The sequence below is a fragment of the Kryptolebias marmoratus genome, linkage group LG3 (genome assembly GCF_001649575.2).
Source record: "Kryptolebias marmoratus isolate JLee-2015 linkage group LG3, ASM164957v2, whole genome shotgun sequence".
In the NCBI taxonomy this organism is placed as follows: domain Eukaryota; kingdom Metazoa; phylum Chordata; class Actinopteri; order Cyprinodontiformes; family Rivulidae; genus Kryptolebias; species Kryptolebias marmoratus.
In genome coordinates this window covers 12,345,641-12,372,228 of record NC_051432.1, presented here as the reverse complement: position 1 = coordinate 12,372,228, position 26,588 = coordinate 12,345,641, and the positions used below count along the sequence as shown (strand labels likewise).

The 26,588-nt window shown below is 40.7% G+C and overlaps 1 protein-coding gene across 2 annotated transcripts; it reads left to right on the top strand.

The window, feature by feature from the left end:
• Nucleotides 1–596: 596 nt before the first annotated feature.
• papss1 (3'-phosphoadenosine 5'-phosphosulfate synthase 1) lies at nucleotides 597–24,617 on the top strand. Of its 2 annotated transcripts, none has more exons than XM_025004266.2 (12): nucleotides 597–880; nucleotides 2,119–2,233; nucleotides 3,042–3,277; nucleotides 3,376–3,514; nucleotides 5,326–5,444; nucleotides 6,152–6,265; nucleotides 6,474–6,585; nucleotides 9,493–9,698; nucleotides 15,057–15,192; nucleotides 15,477–15,745; nucleotides 16,935–17,164; nucleotides 24,444–24,617. In XM_025004266.2, the coding sequence occupies exons 1-12, from the start codon at nucleotides 818–820 to the stop codon at nucleotides 24,448–24,450; spliced, it is 1,746 nt and encodes a 581-aa protein (XP_024860034.1). In that variant the 5' UTR covers nucleotides 597–817; the 3' UTR covers nucleotides 24,451–24,617. The 2 variants fall into 2 exon arrangements, with proteins under 2 accessions (XP_024860034.1, XP_017272923.1); XM_017417434.3 differs by lacking the exon at nucleotides 24,444–24,617 and adding an exon at nucleotides 19,435–20,919 and having other exon boundaries at nucleotides 598–880.
• Nucleotides 24,618–26,588: the final 1,971 nt, after the last annotated feature.

Here is a 26,588-nt window from a genome sequence, read left to right as displayed (position 1 = left end):
ACTGAAAAAGCACATGGTTAAAAATACAATCAGATTATCTTAATATATATATAACTCAGATTCAGTCATGTTAATAATAACATTTTTTAAAATGTTCTAATATAGGTAATGCTTTATTGTGTGTGTGTGTGTCAGTTTGGAATTTTCCTTTCGCCTAGAAATTATAAAAATGTATATTCATATACACATCAGGTTATAGATCAGGTGATAAACTCAACCACTCACTGCTATGCAAGACGATGATGAAATAAAACTGACATCAGATCAGTTTTCTGCACAGACCGGGGACTTCAGCGGAAATGCGTCACTTCTTCGTAGGTGACGTGGCTTCTGGAGACGTGGGCGCGTTCCTTTTCGGTCAGCCGGGCTTCGACCCGGTTAGAAAAAGCGATGGCGAGCGGGGAAATGAAGAACTCGCAACCCCTACAAGAAAAGCGCGAGTCACCGGTTAATCTGTGTTCGGACGTTGGGATCGAAACAACTGGGGTTTTGTTTGCGTCAATCACGTGGTCAAACTGGCGGCAAGCCCGGTTTAGCCCTCTTGAAATGGAGCGCAAACTCCGCCCGCCCTGGATGGCCACCTTGTCAGCCAGGCTGCAAATGGTGCGCAGCCGCTCTTCCCCGGTTGTAGTAGCAGCGCAAGGCTCCTCGGGCTCCTCCGTTCAATGGACATACCTGTGCCCGTGTTAAACATCTACCCGCACTAGCAAACAAAAAGCCGTTCCTCTTTTTTATTTGTTTGTGGTCCTCGTGCGTGTGTGTGCTCTAAAGACTTTCGCTGCCTGTTGAATTAGCCGTTAACTGCAGCCGGTCAGTCATGATGGAGACTCATGGAAACTCGAACAAGAAGCAGAAGCTGAGCAACGTCAACGAAAGCTGGGTGAGTTTCGTTTAGTTATTTATCTATCACGAAGTTGGCGGAACAGAGCGTTCGTGACGTCAGCACACCTCCGCAGAACAGTTATAAATGAGCTAACGAGCTAGGCGGCTAAGCGGCTACCTGCACTAAAAGCCCTTGTTGCTAACAGCATCTTAGCTAACAGCAGTGATGGCCACTTGCAGTTTTGTGAAGAAAATAAAGCTTTCCAGTTCTCCAGGCAGTTGTGATTGAAAAAAGGTTAATTTCTACAGGCTTCAAATGTTCAGCAGCTCCCCCTGTTGATCAGAAGTTTGAGACAAATAAAGAAAAATATGAGTTTAAAGTCAAAATTCTTGCAATTATACAATGTTTAAATAGTTTTCAATTGTTTTTTATAGTGTTGGAACAACGCAACTATGGGTTTTAATCTATTAATAATTTTTTAGTTGGTAGGAGTGTAGATGTGCATCTGTAACAATGGTGTATAATTTTGTGTCTTTATTTAATTTCTTCTGCCATGTTGACATGAAATTTAGGATGCTTGGAGAATATAAGAACTTAAGACAAATATAAAAGTTTTTTTTTTTGGACTTTGCATATAGTCAAACCTCAGACCTAATATTATTTGACTCATTTATGTTCTGTTGTGCCTTGCCAGGGGGCGTCAGCTGTTTGTTTGGTGTTGCTCTGGTTTGTTCAGCGCAGGGGCGTCACTAGGTTTTAAGGACAAGGGGGGCTTAGCCCCCAGGAGATGCACAGGATGTGAGCAAACGTAGTGGGCGAGAACAAAATTTCTCAAACAGCTAACAAAACCTGAGTTGCTTTTCCACATTTTTGGACACATTTAACAGATACCTTACTGTGTACATGTTTTAAGCAACCAATTATATTTTTATTCAGAACATCAAACAAGAAGTATGTTTACAGTTTTAACAAGAAATATGAACATATTTTTTATTTTTATTTTGTGAATTATATGGTTATATGGTTTTAGGGGGGCTTCAGCCCCCCTAAAACAGGCCTAGTGACTCCACTGGTTCAGCGTATTGAATTATTCATTTAATGTTCAAGTTTTCATGAGAGAGCTTCACAGAGGGGTGGGAAAACGTCAAAAGTTAAGAGTTTTCGTTTCGGCATCTGAAAACGCTTCTTTCGTTCTTTCTTCTCTTCTTTCTTATTCCGTCAGGGCTCCTTTTCGATTCGAACTTTGACTGGTTTGACTTAAGCGATATGACAGAAACGTCACTTTCCTTTTTCAGGGAATGCAACGAGCCACTAACGTCACCTACCAGGCTCATCATGTGAGCCGAAACAAGAGGGGCCAGGTGGTGGGCACGAGAGGAGGATTCAGGGGGTGTACTGTGTGGCTCACCGGTAAGGCTGGACATGCTGCTGAGACCCATTTCAGGTTGACTTCTGTTAACAGAGTTTTCATTGGTCATTGTTGTTCTCCGCTGCTGAAAGGCAAAGGCAGCCCATAACGTTTTTGCATGTTTGTATCCGTCTGTTACCAGAATATTTCACGAGCCACTGAACAAATTTTAACGCAACTTGCAGAAAATAATCACTGATCGACATTTGGAGCCAACCTGATTCAAGTTGGCTGCCACATTCAGCTGACCTTAAAAAACACAATAATGGCTAAAGTGTGCTCAGTTTTATAGATGTTGACCTAAAGTTTAATGTGGCAGTAGCTAAGACCCATCCCAAATATATAGTTTTGATTGCTAAGTATTCGGAGTCGACTCTGTCTGTTAGCGGAATATCTCCCGAACCACTGGACGGATTTTAACGAAACTTTCTGGAAGTAGTTGTTGGATGCGCCTCTGCAACTCTTTAACTTTTGAAGTCGGCCCAATTCAAGATGGCTACCGGAGCTAATCAAAGTTAGCCAACACAGCTATGGCTGTAACTTAGCCAGTTTTACAAATATTGAGCTAAAATTTGATGTGGTAGTAGCTAAGAGTTACTTCAAACACATTTTCTGAGTGGGACATATTGCGTGAGATAATGTTGTTTTCATGGTTTGATCAAAATGTCTGCAGTGTCACCTTTTTTCAGGATAAGATTAGTGTAAACCTCTGTCTTGAAAGGCAGCGGGTGATGTGCATTCCTTCATTGAATTCCAGGCCTATAAATAGTTTATTAAAAAATTTTTTTTTGATTTTTCTCCCTGCTTAAGGTTTATCGGGGGCAGGAAAGACCACGGTGAGCATGGCACTGGAGGAGTACCTCGTGTGTCACGGCATCCCCTGCTACACGCTGGACGGCGACAACATCCGTCAGGGGCTGAACAAAAACCTGGGGTTCAGCCCCGAGGACCGCGAAGAGAACATCAGGCGCATCGCCGAGGTGGCCCGGCTTTTTGCCGACGCGGGGCTGGTCTGCATCGCCAGTTTCATTTCGCCCTACAACAGGGTGAGTAGGAGAAAGCATCGGCGCGAACGGGTTCGCCCCACCCTGAAAGGGAGCTAGCATAAACTGTATACGTATGTGTGTGTGTGTGTTTTTGGCAGGATCGCGTGAATGCCCGGAAGATCCACGAGGCAGCGGGGTTACCGTTCTTCGAGGTTTTCGTGGACGCCCCGCTGGACGTGTGTGAGCAGAGGGACGTGAAAGGGCTGTACAAGAGGGCCAGGGCGGGGGAGATAAGAGGTGGGGTACCGTTCAGTGCCGTGTTTGAGAAAATCCCAGGCCTACGTTCTGTGTTCACCGAGCAGGGGCAGATTTTTCACGTCAGCTGAACAACGTTAATGTCCGCTGCAGGCTGTTCTACAGCTCTGACCTAAGAAGCGTCTACACGTTCTTCTGGAATGCTCTAACTCAGGGGTCTCCAATCCTGGTCCTCGAGGGCCACTATCCTGCATGTTTCCCTGCTCCAACACACCTGATTCAGTGGTTAAATCACCTCTTCATGTTCTGCAGCTTGTTGTAGTTGCTAAGCTAACTGAATGGTTCCCTGCTCCCTGTACTATTTATGTACTAAGAACGGGTTTTGTCACCTAATCCATTTTCAAGGACCTACATAAGCCACTCGGTAGTTAACATCTGTTGACATTCTAGTCGGTTTGTAAAAGCGATAACAAAAGCAGTTTTACAGGTTTAACCGGTTCAGAGAAAGAGTGAAAGTTTGGACTGATAGCTTAATCTTTACATTGACAAATGGACTTCTAATGTGTAACTCTTATCCCCCCCAGAGTATTCAGTTTAGTAATCTTGGTGACCAAAAAGTTAAGACAGGATCTTTTCTCTGAAAGTAGCTCCAGATCCCGAACAGACAGAACACACATGGAACGTTTTGGCAACATTTGTCAGGAGATGGTGTCCCCAGGAGCCTTCTTCAAAACAAATAATAAGGGACTGAGTGCCACAATTAATGTCCAGTACCTTTTATTTTACCATGTTTTGTTATTAAATATATACTTCATGTTTACATATTATTTCCACAGCTTCCTTTTGCACCCAAAAGGAACAAACTGATCATCACTCAGAAGCGGTGCCTCTCCTTCTTCTTCTTTTTTTTTTCTGCACCGAGTTGAGGTTTTGACTCAGCATCTCGTATTTTTTTTGTCACTTCTGTTCTGAAAAGCAAACTGCATCACCGTTTAAATGTTTTTGGCTGTCGTACATCCCCGTTTGGTGGAGCAAAGTCAAAAGGGAGTTCAGTTTAGGAAACGTCTTTATCGTAAAGTTTCCAGCTTTTTAAAATTTATTTAGGAATCCTTTTTCATTTAGTTCATGTCAGTATATTTGAAAGTGCAAAGAGTTGTGTAATTTTGATCAGCTGTAGCGCACAGATAGTTTAGCTTCTTTGTTAAAGACAGGAATGAACGAGCACATTTACCGGGATGTGTCATGTTTTTAGATAGAAAATGATATTCTGCGGGGCCGGAGCTGGTGCAGCAGAAGTAGCTGCAGGAACAGGAAATGATGAAAGGCTGTTTATTTTAAATCTTCCTTATCTAGAAGTTCAAATGATTGTTCATGAAGTCAGGTGTGTGTGATAAGTATTTGCTTTGTCATAACTTCTCAAAAAGTATTTCCTTCTTTGTTTCTGCAAATCGACTCTTAAAAAAAAAGAAATAGCACCTCAAACCAGCAAGCCTATTGTGAAATTTGTGACCTTTTTTTCTGTTTTTTATTTGCCCTGCAGTTTTAGGAGAAACTGAATATTAAAATGCAGCTTTATTTACTTCTGAAATAATCTGCATTGTTTATCAGTTCACTTTGGTTTTTGATCACAGATGACACTGATTGTTGATAAATTGAACTTTATCCCTGACCTGACCTCCGATCATCTGCTTTAAACGGATTAAAACAGTCTGTTTCGCTTCATTGAAACCTGATACCCGTTTCCGAATCAGCGCTGACTGTCTGCCTACAGCCGTTAAGTCAGTGTTTCACGCAGATTAAATGATGTTCCGACTGTTGAAACTGGACGTGGATCGATGTTTGTGTGTTGTCAGGTTTCACTGGCATCGACTCGGAGTACGAGAAGCCCGAGGCTCCGGAGCTGGTGCTGAAGACGGACTCCTGCAGCGTGAATGAGAGCATCCAGCAGCTTGTTGACCTCCTTCAGGAGCGGGTGAGAGACACAAATATAACGTGTTTTTCTTTTATTTTATTTCTCCTGTCCTCTTTAACTCCATCTTTACCGATAAAGTCAGAGCGGTGACTATCCGACCTAAAACATGGCTGTAATTTCTAACTTGTCCACTAAGGGGCAGCAAAGCATCATAATTGCACTGTTATTGGTGTTTCTGCATTTAGACTTTTCTCATATAATTCAATACTCCTTTAATGAATTGTAAATCTTTTGAGGTGGATTTTTCTGAAACGGTATCTTTTGTGGTGATTTATTACAAAATTGCTAGCGACGGACACAGGTTCATACAGAGTGTGAAAGTCTGATGAAGTTTTCTCAATGAAAACAGGAGATATTTATTCACTCTGCAGCTCGTGATCTGAACACAGTTAAACCCATGAGCCGCTAAGCTTCCGGGATGGGCTCGTGGGCAGTGCATGACCCCTCCACTGTCTCAATGGTGACATAGATTTATCCAAAAACATACAATTAACCTGACCATGACATATCCAAATCCATGCGTATGAATGTCCTTCTGTAACATAATCTGATACAGAAAGCACGAACTACAAATACCGAACATTCTTTAAACTCAGTAATATAATACAGTTTTTATCCACATGTTACCATAGCATTGATCAGGCAGAATGTTTTACAGTGCACATTTGACAGTATATGGTTTCACATGTTTCTGTTTGCTTGCGCAGGATATAGTTCCTGTTGATGCTTCGTACGAAGTGAAGGAGCTGTACGTTCAGGAGAATAAACTGGACCTGGCCAAGGCCGATGCAGAAACTCTTCCTGCTGTTCAGATCGGAAAGGTGGGTAGGACATATATATATATAATAATATAATTTTCTGTTTTTAATGTGAATTTTTAATTCAGTTTATTTTTTGTGTGTGTAACTAAAGGCAACTCTGTTCTTATATTGATTTGAGCTGTATGTGGAGAGTTTCTGCCCTCTCTCTGTCATATTATCACCTGCTGCTGAATGGCACATAATGTGTGTGTGGCTGTGTAATCCTCAGGTGGACATGCAGTGGGTGCAGGTGCTGGCTGAAGGCTGGGCCACCCCTCTGAACGGCTTCATGAGAGAGAGGGAGTATCTGCAGTGTCTCCATTTTGACTGCCTGCTGGATGGTAAGAGATTTCTCTACCTGCTTTATTTCAGTTACCAACTTTACAGAGTAAAAGAAAAGTTAATTGTATGTTTCTCAGTCTACTGGAGCATTTTCTTGTCCTCAAACATTCGGTTCTTAATAGATTTAAATTCCTCTAAAGCACATGTGTCAAACTCGAGGCCCGTGGGCCAGATCCGACCTTTGGTAACGTTTTATCTGGACCTCGCAAGATTATCATTTAAATTTTCTTAGATCTGACCCTCCAGTTTGTGACAGATCGAGTTTGTGTCGCTTCTCATTTTGATTTAAAAAAACTGAGCCTATTTAGTGAAGTCTTCTCATTACTTTGAAGCCAAGAAAATTATTTCTCAGTAATTTTTGATTTTTGACATGAAAAGGGGCAAATAGGATCGATCGAACTCTTGTTGCTGAACTTGCAGCCAAGAAACGATATTGGATGTCTGACTTGAGTTAATGTGCATCAGAGTAACAGCGAGTCTGCTTTGATGTATGTCTTTTTTTGTATTTTCTTCTTGTTTCAAAGTTAAATGCTTGTCCCTGCATGATTGGTGGCTTTTAGCTGTTTTACTGGAGAAGAAAATCATAAGTAGGCATAAGAAATAATGCTAATCATATCTCTTTTTAAATTCAGTCAATTTCTCTTTGTTCATTTAAGTCTGTTTGTTCTCAGTTCTATATAATATGTATCTGGGAAAAGCTATCTGCTCTTTTTGTATGGATGATTTGACATATTACATAAAGCCAGGGTTAATTAATGTATTTTTTCAATAAATATTGATTGAAATTGGCCCTTGGCTTGGACCAAGTTTTTAATTTCGTCCCCCCTGCGTAACAGACTTTGACACCTCCTCTAAAGCATTCGGTGTGGATTGTTTCTTCTTTTTATCCTTTTTTATGTCGCTGACTCTTGCTTCATGTTTGTTTCAGCAAACCTTTGTACATATATTGAATAAAGCATTAAAGTGAGGGTGGTTATAGAGGGGCTAAGGCTGGAATCGGCTGTTTGGATGTCCGGGATCTTCAGCCCAACTCCACAAAGTTTCTTCTGTATGCTTTTTTCTAAACTGCTGTTGGTGTGGCAGCCTAAATAAGTTTCTCAAAACAACTAAATTGTGAGGTTTTTATTTATTTATTTATTTATTTTCAGCTCTTGGTCTAAAATCACGAATGAGCTCTGCTGGTCTCTAGCCACAAAAAAGAAGGGGGGGAGAAGAAAAAAAAAGGGATAATAAAAAATTAAGAAAATAGTTTCAAACCATCAAAAGGCCTGCTTTGTTTGACCAATAACCCCAAATCCACATATTATTTCAAGGAAATTGCAAATGTTATTTCTCAGTCTGCCGTTCTGTGTTGTTGTGCCAAACATGTTGGATACCCGCACCAAGATGAAAAATACGAAGAAAAAAACAAATCGGACTGGCGTTAAAATGAAACGACACGACCGTCATCGGTCTAACAGCTTCAAACTGAATGACGCAGAGAGCCACATGCTTATTTAAAATCACACGATTCACTTTCCTGCTGAAGGATGAACAGGAAGAAGGTTTCTTTCGAGTGACACCCCAGTTTCACCTCCTTCCAGTGGTTTGACAATAAACGGATTGATTAGGCCTCACATAATGCCATATCTGATCAGGAAGCTGAAAAAAAAACCCCGTCTGGTTTTATTCAACAGGAAGTCAGCAAAGACGATCAGATATTGACCTTCAGCTTGTGCTTTCTCCATTCGAACGTTTGAGTCTCGTGTGTGACTTCTATTGCAAGCAGCTGCGAGCTCCTCGCTGTGACAGATTCAACCAAGAAGGAAGGAGGGAGGGGGGGGGGGCAATCAGCATCTCCTTCTGCCTCCACAGGATTTCATTTGATGGGAAAAGTTTAATCAGCCTGGATGGAAAAATTAATAAGCTGAAAGAATGTTAATAGTGAGCAGATCAAATCGGGACATAAGAGTCGAGGTTCAGTAATGTAAAAATAATGTAAAAACAAAAAAAAATCTCTTTAGTTTCTTTAATTGGATCTTTGAAGAGTGTAGCTTGTGGTTAAGTTGTGTAATGCACACTTAGCTTTAAGGCACGGATAATGATTTTTTTATTTTTTTTTAACACAGCTGTTGAACTTTTTAGTTGCATAATCCTTTTTTTGAGTATTTTAACCTCTTGTACAATCTCTGACCTGAGTGAACTGTATTTTGGTCCCATTTAGAAGCAAAGAACACTGTGTTACACAAGTAAACTGAGCCTTTATTAAAAAGTCAAAATGTGTTTTTTTTAGACATTTTTAAGAGTAAGCAGTAACAAAAAGCCTTAAAGCTGAGAAGGGTAAAAGAAAGGGTTACACTTCAGGAGTGAGATTCAGTGCCTGAAATATAGAATATACTCAGAAAAGTACATTTTCACTTCATCACATTGTGTGTTTTCTGTATTATTTTAAAGGAATGAGGATAAAAGGATTCTATTTTACATGGTAGAATAGCTGAAATGAATGACTGCTTGATGAATCCCTTGTAGATTCAGTTTTTCTCACAAGAAAGAACCGTGTTTGATGCATGTTTGAAATTCCACAGTTTTATTCTTCACATTGAATTACCATAAATATATTTTTAAAACCGAAAAAAGAAGAAAAAAAAATCAGTAAATTCATCTAAACACTGCTTTTTTTTCAGCTTTTGTCACATTGCCACATATATTAAGATTGAACTTTTTCCTGCTAGTTAACAATAATAATAATTAAAAATGCAGAAAGATGTCTTTTTAACAACAATCCATATCACATTAGGATCTGAGAATTTCTCACTGGCTGTAATGGCGTTACCGCTGAAGTATTTAATAACCTACACGATCGCTTTTAGAATCTATAATCTAACTTCAGTCGTAAATCTCCATAATGCCCCGTTCCGTTCCTGCAGGTGGAGTGATCAATCTGTCCGTGCCCGTAGTGCTGCCGGTGTCTTCTGCAGATAAAGAGCGTTTGGAAGGCGTGACGGCGATGGCGCTGGTCTACGAGGGCAGACGGGTGGCCATCCTGCGCAACCCCGAGTTTTACGAACACAGGAAGGAGGAGCGCTGCGCTCGGCAGTGGGGCACCACCTGCAAGGACCACCCGTACATCAAGGTTAGTGCCCCCGAGAGGGTAAGAACATCACGTCCAGATTCCATCCTTCACCTCAAGCCGAGCCCCCCACCCCACACACACACACACATCTGAAAAACATTGGAATAGCATGGCAGCGCTTGCACGTGCACATGTTTCTTCCTTTTGATTTATCCTTCGACGCAGTTTGTTTCTCGCTCACTTATGTGAGGAAATGAGCTCTGGCTTGTTTACGCTGCTGAGCTCTCCACAGAAAAATACTGCGAAGCATCTTTCACGATCCGTCTGTGGATCCGGCCGGCGCCGGACAGGTTGGATTTATTAGAGTGTGGAAAACAAATCCCAACACAATCCCGAAAGCGTTTTTTTAAATTTTTTACGGAGGAGCCAAGTTGTTATTGATCACATCACATAGACACCTCCGCTGCTGACAGCTTTCAGCGTTTTACATGAGGCTTGCCAGAAACGGCTGGAGTCGGGAATGTGAAAGGCTGCTCGCATGTTGAATTATATGTCAGTGAAATGAGAGACATTAATGGTTTTTTTTGTTGTTGTTGTTGTTTTGGCCGAGTTCAAATAGCTTCTCAGAATTCATCTTAGAAATGTTGTTTTTTTTTTTGTTTTTTTTTCCCCAAAAGTAAATGAGATTTCAATGTTTTTCGGGAAGCCATTTAGATTTCTGTAAAATCATGTTGCATTCATTGTACCTTGGAAAAAGGAAGGCACCAACCTTTTTGCACTTTTTCTTTTTGGTGTCAACAAGAAGTTATCTTTGGCAAGTATTTGCTTCTCTCTCTCTCTCCTGGACGTGTTGCCTCCTCGACCGAACCACAGGTCAGCAGGAGACGGTGGATGGACGAGTGGACGTGTTTGCGTCAACAATAAATCAGCTGGTTCTGCTTTGTGGCCTTCCAATGAAACCTGACTTCATTTTAAATGTAGCTCAAACTTCGCACTAAAGCCATCATTACTAGAAAGACTGTAGGCGTTGGTCAGATGTCATTGTGTATGCTACCAGTTTTAGTGTTAGCTTCTAAAAACAAAACAAAATGGACCAACAGTAAATATTCCATGTTTTGTAACATAAAACTTATAATTAAACCGAGCCAACTAGCTATACCAGCTACTATCCTGTTACTAAATCTTAAAATGGTCCTGCATACTTATTGTTTTCCATTCTGAGCTCTATAAATGCACAACTTGTGTCAAGAAAAAGCCTAAAAGAGAGCTCAGTTCCAACTAACTATAGCTGATGTGCTGCAGACACATTCGTGTCTTTTTTTCTGTTTGGTGTGTGCTAGTCTGAGCTCTCAGTCTAGATCCTGCATGCTCTCTCGTATGGTATTAATGCTCTATTAAGCGTAAGTTGTATCTAAATTAATGCTTGGGTAGATCAAAGCTGAACGGCTGATCTTATAGACATGAGCCACAGAAGACACTTGAGTCCACGCCACCCTTTTAACGGCTGGACTGAAACACTGTGCATTTATTGTGGAAAAAAAACATGGAGCTATACTTTACTTTTCTGGTATTTTTACCAAGTCATGTCACAAACAGTTTTAAGACTTTGGGATTCTGTTTTAACTTGTAAAATAGGGCATATTAGGCTTTCTTTAATGGTTACTTTGACAACAGTCAGGCTCCAAAGTCCCAAATATTGTACATCTGTAAGTTTTCAACTTTAGAAAACACTTGAGTTCCACAACTAACATTTTACACGTTATGGAGATCTAACTGACTCCAGTGCTGGCTATGGACACACAACTTTGAGCACAAACATAACACAAACTGTCTTCTAGTTCTGCAAAAGATGCAACACAAATCCAAGCAAAGAGCGACTACGTGGAGGAGTGCCGTTTTTCTCCCGGCCTGCATGAATGCCTAATGCAATCACTCGGATCTTTTTTTGATCCGCCCTCATTCGGCAGGTGTTATATTTAGATCCCAGGGCTCCTGTTTTGTCTCCACACCAAAATAATCTGTTTAAGGTTGTCGCGCTCAGCTGCCAGCTTCCACCTTTTCCACTCGTCCCCCGCCTCTCTAAAAATACCCAGGACTCTTTCCTCCCATCTGCCCATGGTTGACTGCTGTGTGGTTCAGGTAGACTCTGTGGGGGGAGAAAGTCTTGAAATTATCCTTCACGTTCTTTGGAAACACAGAGGAGAGAAGAATGGAGCTGTTTGATGTTGCTGATAGATAGTTGCCTTGTAATTGATCTATTTGTGTAATCTATTTTTTGGCTATATTATAATTTTTAATATGAATATGTCTTATATTTTCTTATTTTTCATGGCATATTCATACTATTGGTAGACCACTTTTATCTCCATCTAGCAATTCATGCTTACTATGACTGACTTACAGTCATGCGGATTACAACAAAGACCGTCCTCTTTAAGTTTTGAAGGTTTTATGTATCAAGACTTAATGAAAATTATAGTAATAATAAACAATTTGGAGTCCATCATTCTACATTGAAAAACATTTACATTGTTTGACAATCTTCCAAAGAGGAGACATCCAGCAAATTCACCAAGATTAGATTCTACAGGCTTCACTTAGCAGGTTAAAGATAGAAGTTCATGACAGGGCAATTAAAAAAAAAAAGAATGAACAGATGTGGCTTTTTTAAAAAAGGGCTGCCAGGTGAAAGCACAGAACTTCTGGAAGAATAAAGTAGCGATGATTTGGGCTTGTTTTGCAGCCACAGAACCTGGACACTTTGTTCCCAGACATTGAGCCCAAACGCAGCAACAAATCGAGAACAGAACAGCTGAAAAAGAAAAGAATCGAGGCGTTGCAACGGTCCAGTCAAAGTCGAAGACTGCAGCCTGATCGAAGTGCTGTGGTGGGACCTCAGGAGAGCCGAGCAGAAACCTCAATGAACTGAAGCAACGCTGTAAAGAAGAGTGAGCCAAAATTCCTCCACATACTGATAGTCATACAGAAAACGACTGCTTCAAGTTGTTGCTGCTAAAGGAGGTTCTATAAGCTTCTAAATTAAAAGGCGTAGTTAGTTTTTTTTTACATACAGTTTTTCCATTTTTGTAAAATAGATAATGACATGGTGGAATCTGTTTAATATTTGTGTGAATAATTTTAGAACCTGGTAAAGACCAGATCATTTTTATTATGTCCTGTTAGGTAGACCTTAAAATTGAAAGCAGTCGGACTTCCTTTTTTTTGTTTGTTTGTTTTCTTTTTAATTCTGTCTGATGAGCTTGAACCTCCATACAACAGCTGTCCCATCATTTCAGCACAATTTTAAATCTCTCGCTCTCTGTCTCTCTCTCTCCGCTCATAGTAAAATCAGGCTAATCTGTTTATTGATGCGCTGCAAGTTTTATAAATCGGCACCGTGACTCTCCGATGTCAACACCCGATGTCTCGGTGCTGCTTTCGTACACGCGCTGCATGCCTAGTTTCCGCAGCAGTGATTCCCTCTAATCCAACGTGTGTGTTCAGCCTGCTCTGATTAAGCGCTCACTCATTAAAGTATGTAGATGTATACATAAATGTATGTTTCGCTCGGCGCTCCGGAGCCAGTCTGTCAGCACTCCTCTACAGTCACAGCTACGCAGCACGGTCTCCCCTCAGCCACAAACGAAGCCGCTCCACTTTAAGCGTAGTTAATCTACTTTTTCCTGTTTACCTGTCTGTCAGACGGAGGCCCCTTCACCGGAAGCTTCGGCGCGGCCGCCGTTTATTTGGCTAGGCCCCCTTTTTCGCATGTGAACTTGTTAAGCATTTATAAGGGTTAAACAGAGCTGGTGTTCCAGCCTCCCTCCGTTGCTTGATCCCCCATATGAATTACAGCTTTCACGACTTACATCAAGCCAGCCGTGGACAAATTGGATAAAATAGTGTGTGGAAAAGAAATCCTAACAGGATATTTGAAAGTTCTCACAGCCAGCGGTGCCAAGTTGTTTTCGAGCACATCATGTGGACGCCTCCGCTGCAGACAACGCTCCGCTTTAAATACAGTTTGCCGGATCAAAGCAAAAATAAGTACGGATATCAAAGAGTGTAAACACGATAAACTACGTGTCAGTGAAATAAGTGACATAAAAGCATTTTTCCGTGCACTAATTTGTCTCTTTGTATCACATTAACGTGACGCAGGCCAGGATTCTCTGTGACTCCAGCTGCGGCGTCCTCAGTACAACAGGAGGAGGACGAAAGCACTTCAGTGACACTGTTTGACTCTCGAAGGAGACGGTTTCTCTCCAGTGTGATCATAACAACATTGGCAGCTTTTAATAGAGAATCCAGTTGGATTGTGTCACAGTTAGGGTTAATAAAATGAAGCCTTTTCAAACGTGCTGCAGCACATGTGTGCTTTAAGCATTCCAGTCTGAAGCGTCGCAACATTTTCACCACAAAGAAGTACCTTTTCAGTATTAAACTTGGTGATATCGGTCAATATTTTGCAATAAAACTGAAAGTTCACTGCTTTATATCGATTTAATTTTTTTTTTTTATGTTGAGCGTGCAAGTTATGTTTGCTATCTGATTTAATGACACTGATATTGAGGTGTTCCTATAACTCTAGTTATCAACTCTGTCTCAGTCCAGGCTTTCTGGCGCAGGACATTAGCATCAAATGTGACCCATACTGTCAAAATGAGTGGGAACGAGCCCAGACCGCAGTGCATAAAAAGAGAAAATATTGATTTTTTTGCCCTAATTGAGATTTGCATATAAATGAGTCCATAGAGACACCATCTAGTGATAATCTTCCTAATCTAAACTGAAGTATTCTAACAGGTATAGCTTCAGAATTAATCCTCTGTCTTATAACCCTTATTTCCTTTGAAACTGAGCCTTTTTCTCTGCTGCCTAGCGCCAGATAAATCTTCATATAATGTCTGGTACACTGTGAAACTTTGGGATTCCCCTTTTTTGAAAATACATGTCTGGAATTCCCAATGTCATCACTCCAGACCAATACAAATTGATTTTTCAAACCGGCACTCTTGTAAAACAACACCAGCTTGTTGCCAGACCAGGTGATGAATCACTAAATTTGAACAAACTACATTTTTTTTTCCTTATAAATTTGAGATGGAGAATTGTAAAATAATAATAATGATAAGTCAATATTGAAAAATTCCTCAATGTGACTCATTTTGCCAGCACAGGTCACAAATGATCAATTGCAATCAGGCATCTGAAGCAGACATTTTAATAACGCAAGGAACAAAGTGTAATCTTCAAATAACATTAAAAAAAAAGTTGTGTTTACTGTAGAGTAAAAACAAAGCAGCTGCATAAAAAAAGTTGTTTTTTGAAATGATTTGCACCAAATAAAGACCAAGTACCAAACAAACAAACAAACAAAACACATGGTTGCCATGATCATGTTGGGCTGTGTTTCAGATGGTGATGGAAGGTGGGGACTGGCTGGTTGGTGGTGACCTGCAGGTCCTGGACAGGATCTACTGGAATGATGGTCTGGACCAGTACCGGCTGACACCCACTGAGCTCAAACAGAAGTTTAAAGAAATGAATGCCGGTATGGAGACGATGTTTGACAACTATTTGAGCAACATAAAGGTCATGAAATCTTCAATCAAGGAGAGAAAAAAATGATGTCACACTTTTTTGTTTTCCCTATAATGGCAAATAAAAAAGGTTTTGCATACATTGTGTGATATCAGAGGTTAACGCCCCTTAGCAGCTTGATGATTGGTTGGGTTGAGTGTGTTTTAATATTTTATTCTGTTCTTTGCTTGTTCAGATATTTGGTTGACTTTGTTTTCTTTAACCCCAGCTTTGTGTCTTTTCTCCGTGTTTCAGATGCTGTGTTCGCCTTTCAGCTTCGTAACCCAGTCCACAACGGCCACGCTCTTCTGATGCAGGACACCCACAAGCGTCTCATCGAGCGGGGTTACCGCCGGCCCGTTCTGCTGCTCCACCCGCTGGGGGGCTGGACCAAAGACGACGACGTGCCGCTGCACTGGAGAATGAAGCAGCACGCCGCCGTGCTGGAGGAGGGGGTCCTGAACCCCGACACTACTATTGTCGCAATTTTCCCCTCGCCCATGATGTACGCGGGGCCAACCGAGGTAATGACAATCAAGGCCGTCGTATTTATAGCTGCGTGGTTGAGGGTTTTCTTTGAAACGCAGGCGTCGCCTTTTCTTCAGAAGTGACAAAACAAAAAACAAAAACCAGCGACGCAGCTGTGGAAAAACGACGAGCCATCCGCAGAAAAAAAACGTCACAAACTTTGGCTGAAATTCTTTGAGAGTGACAAATGGCAGGAAAGACGACAGACAACTGTCTTGAGGCACTCTGTTTAGTCTTCTCATTCCGTGCACAAACCTCTGTGTGACTGAGCGTAGCTGTGGAGCTGGGAATCTTTGAATCATTCACTTATGCTAATGAGAAAGCTATGGTTCAAATCACCGAAAACACATTGTTGGCTGTTGGATGTTGGGCAGTGAACGTGATCAGTTTGTAACTGGGAATATGTTGGGGTTTTTTTATAGCACAGTCTTGGTATTAAAGCTTTCCCCTTGTTTACCCATTTAAAAACAACTATGCAGTCTCAATGAGTCTGCGTACAACTCCAATAACGTCTCCCAATGCTCACTTTAACATAATAATCTTAAGCAAGATGTCAAAAAGACCAGAACTGAAACCACTTGTTCTTTAAAGGTGACTTTATTAACCAGCTATCTGAAGTATAGAAATAAAATGAGCACAAACATATTGGCAGGAGGATTGGTTATTGCGTAAGATTAAGGTGTAGGTTTAACAATAATTTATAGCAAGAAAAGAAAAAAGCTCCTCGATGCTCAGGGTAAGTAAAAGTCTTTTAAACCGTCTCTTTGTTGGAAGCTGATTGGCTGATCCTACGAGGAACTGCTTTAGTTCAGGAAAACAGCAAAAAATGCTGAAGGTTTTATTTTTTGAATCTTTTGATTGCTTTCCATTTCTTAGGACGTTAATGTTTATTGGCGACCTGGACAGAGACACAACCATGTCCATATGTAACAGTCTCTGCTGTGTGATCTGTGTTTTCTGAGGTGGTGTGGAAGGGTTGTGGGTCTAATTTTGGACCCACTCAGGACAGACTGTAATAATCACTGTGTTCCTCCAGAAATCAGTCAAATATCTTAATCTGCTTTCCTTCCTAACGACTCCTAATGATGAAAATCCATCTTAATCTCTAATGAATGAAGATGGGTTGAATGAATAATCGAATCCGTCTTTCACTGTTAGAGTTTTGTTTTTTCTTCTTGCCCGCAGGTCCAGTGGCACTGCAGAGCCCGTATGGTGGCCGGTGCCAACTTCTACATCGTGGGTCGGGATCCTGCGGGCATGCCCCACCCTGAGACAGGAAAGGACCTCTACGAGCCCACTCACGGAGCCAAAGTCCTCACCATGGCCCCGGGCCTCATCACCCTGGAGATTGTACCCTTTAAGGTGGCCGCTTACAACAAGGTGAAAAGTGCAATGGACTTCTATGATCCTAAGAAGTAAGTACCTTGGGTTTTCATAAATATTATAAAAAGTCGTTACCATTTAGGCCCCCGGTGGTCTTTACTTATCGTGGTAATGGAATGTAGGAAAGGGTTACAGGAAGTGCTCACTCACACTTAATTCAAAAGCTTATTTGTAGATTAAATCCAGAGTAATACCTCACATTTAGCCCAATTAGGCCAAGTAGCCTAAACAGAAATTATAATTCTCTAAATTTATTTCTCATTAGGCTTGTCGTGTTTATAAAAAGGGCCCCCGTTATCCACTTTCTTTTTCGTCTATGCGACCCGCAGTGAAATGTGGAGCCAAGAATAATAGCAGTTGTTTTTTTTTTCTCCTTTCCTTTCTTTCTCGGTTAAAATGTTTCTTGGATTAGTATGACCTTTGATGTTGCTCAAAATCAGAGACCTGCCCTTGATTAAAGTCTGTATATGGGCGCAGCTCATGATGACAAGGAAAAATCTCAGAAGTTTCTTTCGCTTCTCCCCCCACCCTCCGAGTTTGATGAGGCCAGCTCGGACAGGTTGCGTAACTGCAGCTACGTTCAGCCAGAAATGTTAGGATTAATCAGCAGATCGGCTTTGTTTCCGCCGATGTGTAATTGGAACTTTAAATTCAAAGCACAATGTTGATCGGCGATATAAAAGACCTCTCTCCGAAAAGAAGCGTCAGCGCCGTTAGAAACGGTGTTTTTAAAATATCACACCAGTTTTTCTTTTAACTTTTCCTGGCTTTTGTAGCGACACGAGATGGAAATGTTGACTGAATGTTACATGTTTCAAAAATTAGGTTTGTTATTCATTTTATATAGATGTCATTTAAAAAAAGGGGGTTATATCAGTAGTTCTCTGTATAAAACAGAGACTTAATAGTGAGGGGAAAATGGTTTGTAATCACCGTCTTCAGGATTTCCAAAGTGTGTATTTCTCTCAGATTTATGGCATTCCATTCTCTAAAGCCCCCCCTGTCTTCAACAGATTACAGAATATGGATCACTTGCCTAATCACAGCAGCCCTCGGTCTTCCTTTTAAGCGTAATGGTTCATATATCAGTCAGCAAGCTGGTTCCAGTTTTACACAGACACTTTGTATGGAGATTGTTCACTGAGAGATGTGCAGCTTTTCATTGTTTCAGAGTCACAATGTGCTCTTTATGCAAGCTGAAGTTTTACTCCGTGAACTGAAAGACACTGACCCTCAGGTTGAGCTCGAAGTTGGAAGTTTACATAAATTCATAGATGAGGAGAATGTGGCTAATGCTCAGCTCCGGTCTTAGATTTTGACAGTCCACAGCATTTTCACTTAATATGAAGATGATGGGTTTTTTTTTCTTATTTGGGTGAACTTATTGTGCAGTCAACCAAATAAGAAAAAAAAAACATAAAAAGGAGAAAATGTCAGAATGTTTAAAAGACTTTTAAAAGGGTTAAAATAAAGAGTTTTTAATAAATAAACTCATCCCGTCTACACTACTTTAAAAAAAAAAAAATCCCCATCCATCCATCCATCCATCCATCCATCCATCCATCCATCCATCCATCCATCCATCCATCCATCCATCCATCCATCCATCCCCTCTTATCCGTGGTCGGATTGTGGAGTCAACAGGTCCAGGACAGAAACCCAGACCTCCCTGTCTCCAGCTACACTCTCCAGCTACTTCTGGGAGATCCCAAGGAGTTCCCAGGTCAAGGGGGATACCTAGACTTATTTTTTTATTTGTCTCTGTCCACACGTTCTAACAAAAAGGCTGACATACCCATCGTGCACCAGTAGGTGGCGAGATTGTCCTCATTAACAGCATTTCAAAATACAGAGAAAGGACACTGTTAGCTTGGTTAAAGATGTACCTAAAACAAATATGCTTTAAAAAAACAAGACTTTTTACAATTTCCCACTGTCCATTTATCATTTCAGCACATTTAAAGTTTAATAGTGACAGGATCAGAACAAAGTAAGACAGACATAGAAACTAAAAGAGTAAAACAGCTCCGTTTTTCTTTGGTTTCTAGGACCTAAAGTGTTTGTGAGCATGTTTGCGAATTTGGCTGCTACAAGTGAGCAGCTTTAAAAACGGGAACGGTTATAAAAAACGAGAGAAAAATCTTGCGATCAGGGGCTTCTTCTCCCGTCTGTCCCGTTTCTTCACCCAGCAGTTCTGGGAGCCACAGCCGGCTCTGTGGGATCGTACCGGCCGAGCAGTCCAGGAGCATCTTCTCATGGGCTCTCTTCCTTCCCCCTCCCCCCCTCCCCTTTTTAACTTCAGCCATCAAGATTACGATTTCATCTCGGGCACACGCATGCGTAGGATGGCTCGTGAGGGACAGAACCCGCCCGACGGCTTCATGGCTCCGAAAGCCTGGGCGGTTCTGAAGGAGTACTACAAGTCACTGGAGAAGGCCTAAAGGCGGAGTCGTCTTGTCTGACACGAGAGATGTGGGGGACCACTCACTTTTATCCAAAACCTCACGTTGGCTTTTTATCTGTTACTTTCTAAGCTGAGCTGTTGGTCAGGAAACTGGCCTCAGCAGCTTTTACATTTGTTACATTTGTCCTTTAGCAGTTTAAACCTAACTGAACTGTATTTACTCTGTGAAAGTGTAGGACAGGCAGGTAAAACCACCACAAAAATGAACAAAAAAGATTATTTTTTTTTATACAAGCAAATTTGTTTCTCACAAATTTTAAAAGTGTATATTATAATTACTGATTATTAAAGTACAAATCTAAAATCAGTAAGGCTTATAATGACCCATTATGTCAAAGTACTGTTGAGCAGTACTTGGAGAATGAAAGCTGAGTATTTGTCATGTCCACATTGGAGGAGAAATAACGTCACTGCACCTGCACATCCAAACCTCAAATAAGCTGTTTAACGCAGCCTGTGTGTGTGTGTGTGTGGCGGTTATCTCAAACGTGGTGTGAACTGTTCTTTGTTGTAAAAGTCGAGTGCCTTGGTCTTCACTAAATTAATTCACAAGATGTCTTGATAGGAATGGGACGCACACACATGCTTTCTGCCCAACCAGTCGTACTGTTACACTGAAACGCTGTAGGTGAAGAATAGTTAGGAAATGAATCTCTGACCTTCCGAAATGACTTGGAAAACTATCTCTTTTTTTTTATTGTAAAAGTCTATTTATAATGTCTTTAACATTTCAGCGTCTGTCATTTTACCCGTTCTGTGTGTGTAGTTGTTACGCTTCAACATCCTGGTATTTTGTTACATTTTCATCTGACTGTCATTCGGGGGAAGGTTATCCTGTTCGTTTCAATTGGCTTCTTTTTTTTATTTTGAAGACGTTTTGCTCCTCATCTAAGGATGTTTCTCAATTCAGCCGGAAAAAACGCCAAATTCGCCAAAATTCAAACGGCTGGAGCGCTATGATTTTCAGTTCGAATGGAGGAATCTCCTCAAACGAGAAGCAAAACGTGCCGTTGCCTTTGATTGAACTTGCTAGGATTACACTCTCATCCCTTTTTTTTGTACTTGGGTTGCTAATATTTTCCATGTGGTCATTTTTTTTTTTTTTTTTTTTAAAGTTTGGTTGTATAATGAGATGATTGAGGGTTACCGAGGGATCAATCCTTTTGTAATCTTCCTTGTCCAATAAACCATTTTTAGCAAAGAACAATGTGTTTACTTTTTTATTTTTTTAAATTCCTCTAATCTTTGCAGTCGTTCCCCCACATTAAACACAACAAAGAGGTTTAAATTCACAACATATTGTTAAACGATTCTACTAAATTTTAAAGGACAGCGCCGAATTAATTTCAGGGACGAGCTGATGAGATGTCATCCTCCTTGGATGTTGCTGTGACACAGTTTTATGTTTGACAGTCCGTCCAGATGTTTTTATGTCACTGTGACTGCTCTGCTTCTTCAGTTTTTTGGTTTTTTTTTTGTCATCTAGAATGAGCCACTAAATAAAAATAAAAATGACATCTGTCCAATTTTCGAAGCAGTGCCTGCGCTTTGATGACCTCCCAGCTGGTCAATCAGCTGTATGTTAACTGAATCAGGCCTTCTGGTGACCCCAATCAGACTCAGACACACTTACCGTGTACACAAAGAGCCCCAGCTGGCTACCAGATGCACGAGAAGCGGAACAGAGAGGGTTAAATCCAAACAGAGAAGGTCTGTAAGAAATACCCCTCGCTAAGTAAATGTAATAAAGAGACCTGCCAACAACAAGTCTCTTGTATGTTTTACAAGATCTTAAATGTTATTTAAGCCGGGACCTTGGTGCAACTTCAAAAGAAGGGCTGGGTTTTTGTGTTTTATATATATATATATATATATATATTTTTTTTTTTTGTTGTTGTTGTTTTTGTTTTTATTTTTCAGATGATAAAAGATGGAAGGATTTCTGGGAGATTGCGTTATGATTTCTGTCGTCCCTTTTAGCCGTCTGAAAGTGGATCTGCGTGATCTCTGGGTAATGCAGGTGTCTGTTACTGAGTGGATCCCCCCCCCAAAAAACCCTCCCGATCTTATCTTGGCTGCAGTGTGCAGCACGGCCTTAGCTCGGGCTCAATTTTCAGCTGGTTTTTGCCTGATAATCAGATTGGAGCTTTTTGGCACCTTTTCCTCCCTCAGAAGGTGTGTTACTGCTTGGCACACCATCAGGTACCGGAGGAACTCGTTCTGTTTGACTTTCCCCGGTCACCTTGTTTGATTTTAAACAGCTGTTGTGGAAATTGTACGGTCTTTAAGCAGGATCCTCAGCGGGCTTTTATAGCTGCTTTAACTACTTAGCTTATCAGAATTATTTCCTATAGCAGGTACAAGAAAAAGATTTAAATACGAGCAACTTTTACCAATGCTTGATTTTTGTTTCTTTTAGAAACTTTACAGACCTCAAAAAGGTCCGCTTTGGTCTTTGCATCTCTCGGACTAGCCATTAGCTCATCAATCTGATCAAAATTAAACTCCAAACTGAGGTCACTTAAAGAGCTATCTGCAACAGGTAAGATATTAATTCTTCATAACCTTTCCACAGAAGCCCCATTTCCAAACATCTGAACTATCCTATGAAGCTTTATATAAAATCTGAAACCCTTTATTGGAAAGTGATTCTTTCACATTATGAACCTTTGCACAAAAATTATAAACTTTATATTTTATTCTCTTTGGATCTGTGAAGCACAGTATGGAGTGTAGCTGTATAAATATGTATAACTGTGTGTTTAATTTTACATCTGTGTATAAGAACTACAGAAGGAAACCAAATGGCATTTTAGTTTTGCCTGAAAAGTTCAATTAATTTACATACAACCTAACTCTACGTTTAGATTTAGGACATTTTAAACTCTAAAATGTCCCACTGTACCACCAGGCAAGCAACGATACCATCGTCCTCATCCCATTGTACCAAAAAGTTCTGCTTTCACATCGACTCCAGCTGCATTTATCTTCAATTTCCTTCCATCTGGTTTGAGTTTTGCTCAAAGCCCGTTGTGATAAAAACAGGCTTTACTTTGAAACGCGCAGCAAACACACAGGACGTGATTAAAATTCAAGCAAAGCTGCGCTCTGCTCGACAACGACGTCGAGAAACGTGTGCAGCGCAGAGTCGGGGGGGCTCGGTTTGAAGGAATGGTTTTGTGTGATAGGTTTGGACGGTGCTGATGGCAGTGGGAAAAACTGTCTCCCATCTTGTTTTATGAAGTGGCCTTTTTATTTTTTTTAGGAAGTTCTAACATGTGGTTAACATATTGTTCTGACCCGAGGGGCCTGCCCACTTGTTTCTGGAATACACTGCTCATAAATGCTCGGGCAGATTAGAACATATTGCATATGTTTTGATGACTGATGCAACCGCCGCTTGATTAGAATCAAAGAAATTCCATCGAGGATTCTTAAGTCTTTATTATATCCAGTTCACTCATTCACACACACAAACACACACACATTAGATTTAACATCCTGCTTAGGCTTTTTTTCCGACTGGAATGAATACATTCTGAATGAAAATTATTTATGCACCATATACTGTATATCAACTTTTAGACTTTGTGGCACAAGTTTTCTTGTTTTCGAATTAAAATGATGTCAAAGAAAACAAAAGCAGTGAGATGCAGTCAAATGCATGACTGGAAGTCTTTAGCCATTATAACATGGGGAGAAAAAGGCACAGTAAAAAATCTGTGAACATGACCAAAACAAAAAGGATCTTTAAAAAGCAAATTTGAAAAATTCACAGTAAGTTTGCATTTTGTGTGACCATGTTTATTCTTTGCCTTCAGCCGTAACTCCTGAACTCTACGTGTAAATTCTCAAATTTTCCTTAATTCTGTTTATTTATATAAGAGTCATATCAGGGGAGTGTACAAAGAAAAAATTCAGATCTGGATTCAAATCCAATTACAGTCAATTCAAATCTTATTATAATACAATACATTCATATGCAGTATAGTACATTATAAAACGCCTGGAAACAAAAGTTGTCTAATGAAACCAGCAGATTGCATCAAATCTTGATTTTATCTCCCATCCTGAGCAGCATGAACGCGACAGTGGAAAGGAATGACTCCCTTTTAACAGGAAGAAACCTCCAGCAGAACCAGAACCAGGTTCAGTTTGGTGGCCATCTGATTTGACTGGTTAGGAAGTCCTTTGGATTACTGGATTACTGAGAAAACTGACAAAAGTTACAGTAAGAACTATAAAACTGCAGCTATCACAGCCATATTGGATTTTGAGGTAGAGGTTGGTCAGGAATCTCTGACTTTGTGAGTCGGAATTCTAACTCTGCAGCTGATTTTTCTGACTTGGAACTTGAAAATTTGACTCGTGGGAACAAATGTAGGGCAGCATTATTTTCTCAACCAAACATCCATCATGTGCTGCTGAACATATCCTACCTCCAGCTCCTAAAAACAACAGCCTCTGTATATTCTGGCTTGTTCAAAAATTTCCCTCCTTTTTTTTAAAACTATTTAAAATTTTATCAGACTTTTGAAAGTGTATTGTTATCTAGTTTTTGGCTTGTGCTGTAAAGAAGTAGCCAGGTTGGAAACCAAAAAGTGCCATTTTTTCATTTAGCTTTTATGCGTTACGAAACAGTTTTGATGAAAAAATGTGCCAAATTAATCCCAGTTTTCCATCAAAATGAGTTTGTAAAAAGCTTGACAAACTAATAATGCTTTCAGATTTATGACACATTTTTTACACCTGACACTCCTTTGAAGCCTGTTTTTTTCACACTTTTAGTTGACATAAAACCAGATCTGTTGTAAGAGCAAGACACTCATTGTTCTCAAATGTTACAGTGCCTGATCACTGCTTGGCAGCAGTGTGACGCTGACAACTTGGCTCGAGCGCAGCGGAGGAAAGCCAGAGAATCAACTGATATCATGCCAGCAAGAAGAGAAAGACGATCAGCCACATGAGCAACGCAACAAGCCTGCTGATTCTCAAGCCTTTTATTTGAAATAGCGTGTTTAAAACATCACAAAGTCATTGTTCTTAAGGCCAGCAAAGTGTCTTTTATGCTTATATTATTATGAGCTGTAATAAGTTTTTATACTTTGTTGTCTTGCTGATGTATTAGGTGCATGCTTTTTAATTTATTATTTTAAATTTGGACATTTTTCTTCGGTAAAGTGCTGAACTTTAAACAAACTGCAGAAAATGTGCAGTTAAGAAGCATGTGAAGAGCATTCTGTTGCTTGAATAGTGTCACGAGATCACAGATGACAGAGTTTAACATGAGAATCTTATTTAACAAGATCTTTTTAGGTGTGCTTCCTTATGTGTTAGTTAGCCAGTGTGTCGTACCATCTGAACCATCACAGTAAACTAGGATGTCTTTAAAAACCACAGGACTCTGTGCAGGGCATTACTTCTCTAACCTGCACAGTCCCTTAAGGCAAATTATTGAGCACCATCAGAAAAACAGGCAGTAGTGTAATTACCCATATCTGTGTACGTGCAGGGTTCGTTTGTCTATTAACAACATATCTCATGAATGAGTGGGACAGATTTATTCACAGGATGTACCTCTACAAGTGAGCAAATGTTGGAGTCGACCCATTTTAAGACGGCAGCCCCAGCTAATCGACCTTAGCGAACACAAGCATGTCTATAATTCAGCCGGTTTTACAGCTCGTGAGCTCAAATGCGGTGTGGCAGTATTTAAAGATGACCAGACTATCCCTTTACAAATATGAAATTAGTATTTTGAAGTTCTGAAGAACGCACGATGAGGACTGTAACATCTTCCACTCCTGCTCCTGTGCCGTTGACCCCTATCGTATGGAGTGAGTTGTGAATTGTGTTGTGGTTTGCTTACAGCTAATGAGGTCACCTCGTGTATGAGGACGTTATGAGCACCTGTGATTGACTTCCAGGTGCCGTTCCTAACAAACAAACAGGGAGGTGTGCTTTCAGCGTCTCCTTGGCACGGTTCGCTCAGGGAATCTCAAGTTCCCCCCGTATCCTCAGATGTACTGCTACCCGATGCCACGCTTGTATTTGCCTTGGACGTGGTTCCAGCTTTGATCACGACTCGTGGTGATTACTCCAGGCCTTATCCTTCCCTCTGGAAACAATGTGTGGAACAGGAGAAGCCAGGGCACAAGCAGACGCCGAGGCCTCCAGGATGTGGGAACACCGGCGAGAGGAGAAAACCGTGTCTTAATGTTTTTATTATCCGCAGAGGGCTTTGCATCACCGCTGTCAGTGGGTGTGGATTACCTGACTGTTACTGCGCTAACGAATCAGGACGCTAACTTTAGCATCTTGACATAGCTGGGCACAAATAAACAAACGAGAGCGACTGCGAGAAATGTGGACTCCTAAAAACTAGCAAGATTCGGGAATAACAAGTTCCTTGAGTCCAAATTGTACAAGCCAGCACAGTGACCCCCCGTCATCCTTAAAATGATAGTTCAGATCAATTAATAGCTTACCTGTTATAGATATTGCTTTAAATCAGTAGTCTCCAATCCTGGTCCTGGAGGGCCACCATCCTGCATGTTTGACTTGTTTCTCTGCTCCAACACACCTGATTTGAATCAATGGGTGATTAACAGGCTTCTGCAGAACATGAAGAGGTGATTAAACCACTGAATCAGGTGTGTTGGAGCAGGGAAACAAGTAACACATGCAGGATGGTGGCCCTCGAGGACCAGGGTTGGAGACCCCTGTTTTAAATGATCCTAAATTAGTTTATTTCTGACTTTTTGGATTAGCTAATGGCTAGTTTTTATCATGACCGAGACCAAAATTGATTGCTGTCATCTTGAAAGAACTCCATAATGTCTTAACTTAGAATGTAAGCTCTAGTTTATAAACCTTCCCCTCACTGTCAATTCACATAAAGTTCTAAGGCTTTAAATAAGAGCAGATAGTTGTAGCACTTACAGTGCAGAATGGGGCACTTTCAGCAGGAATTTGGCCCTGTTAAGGTTTAT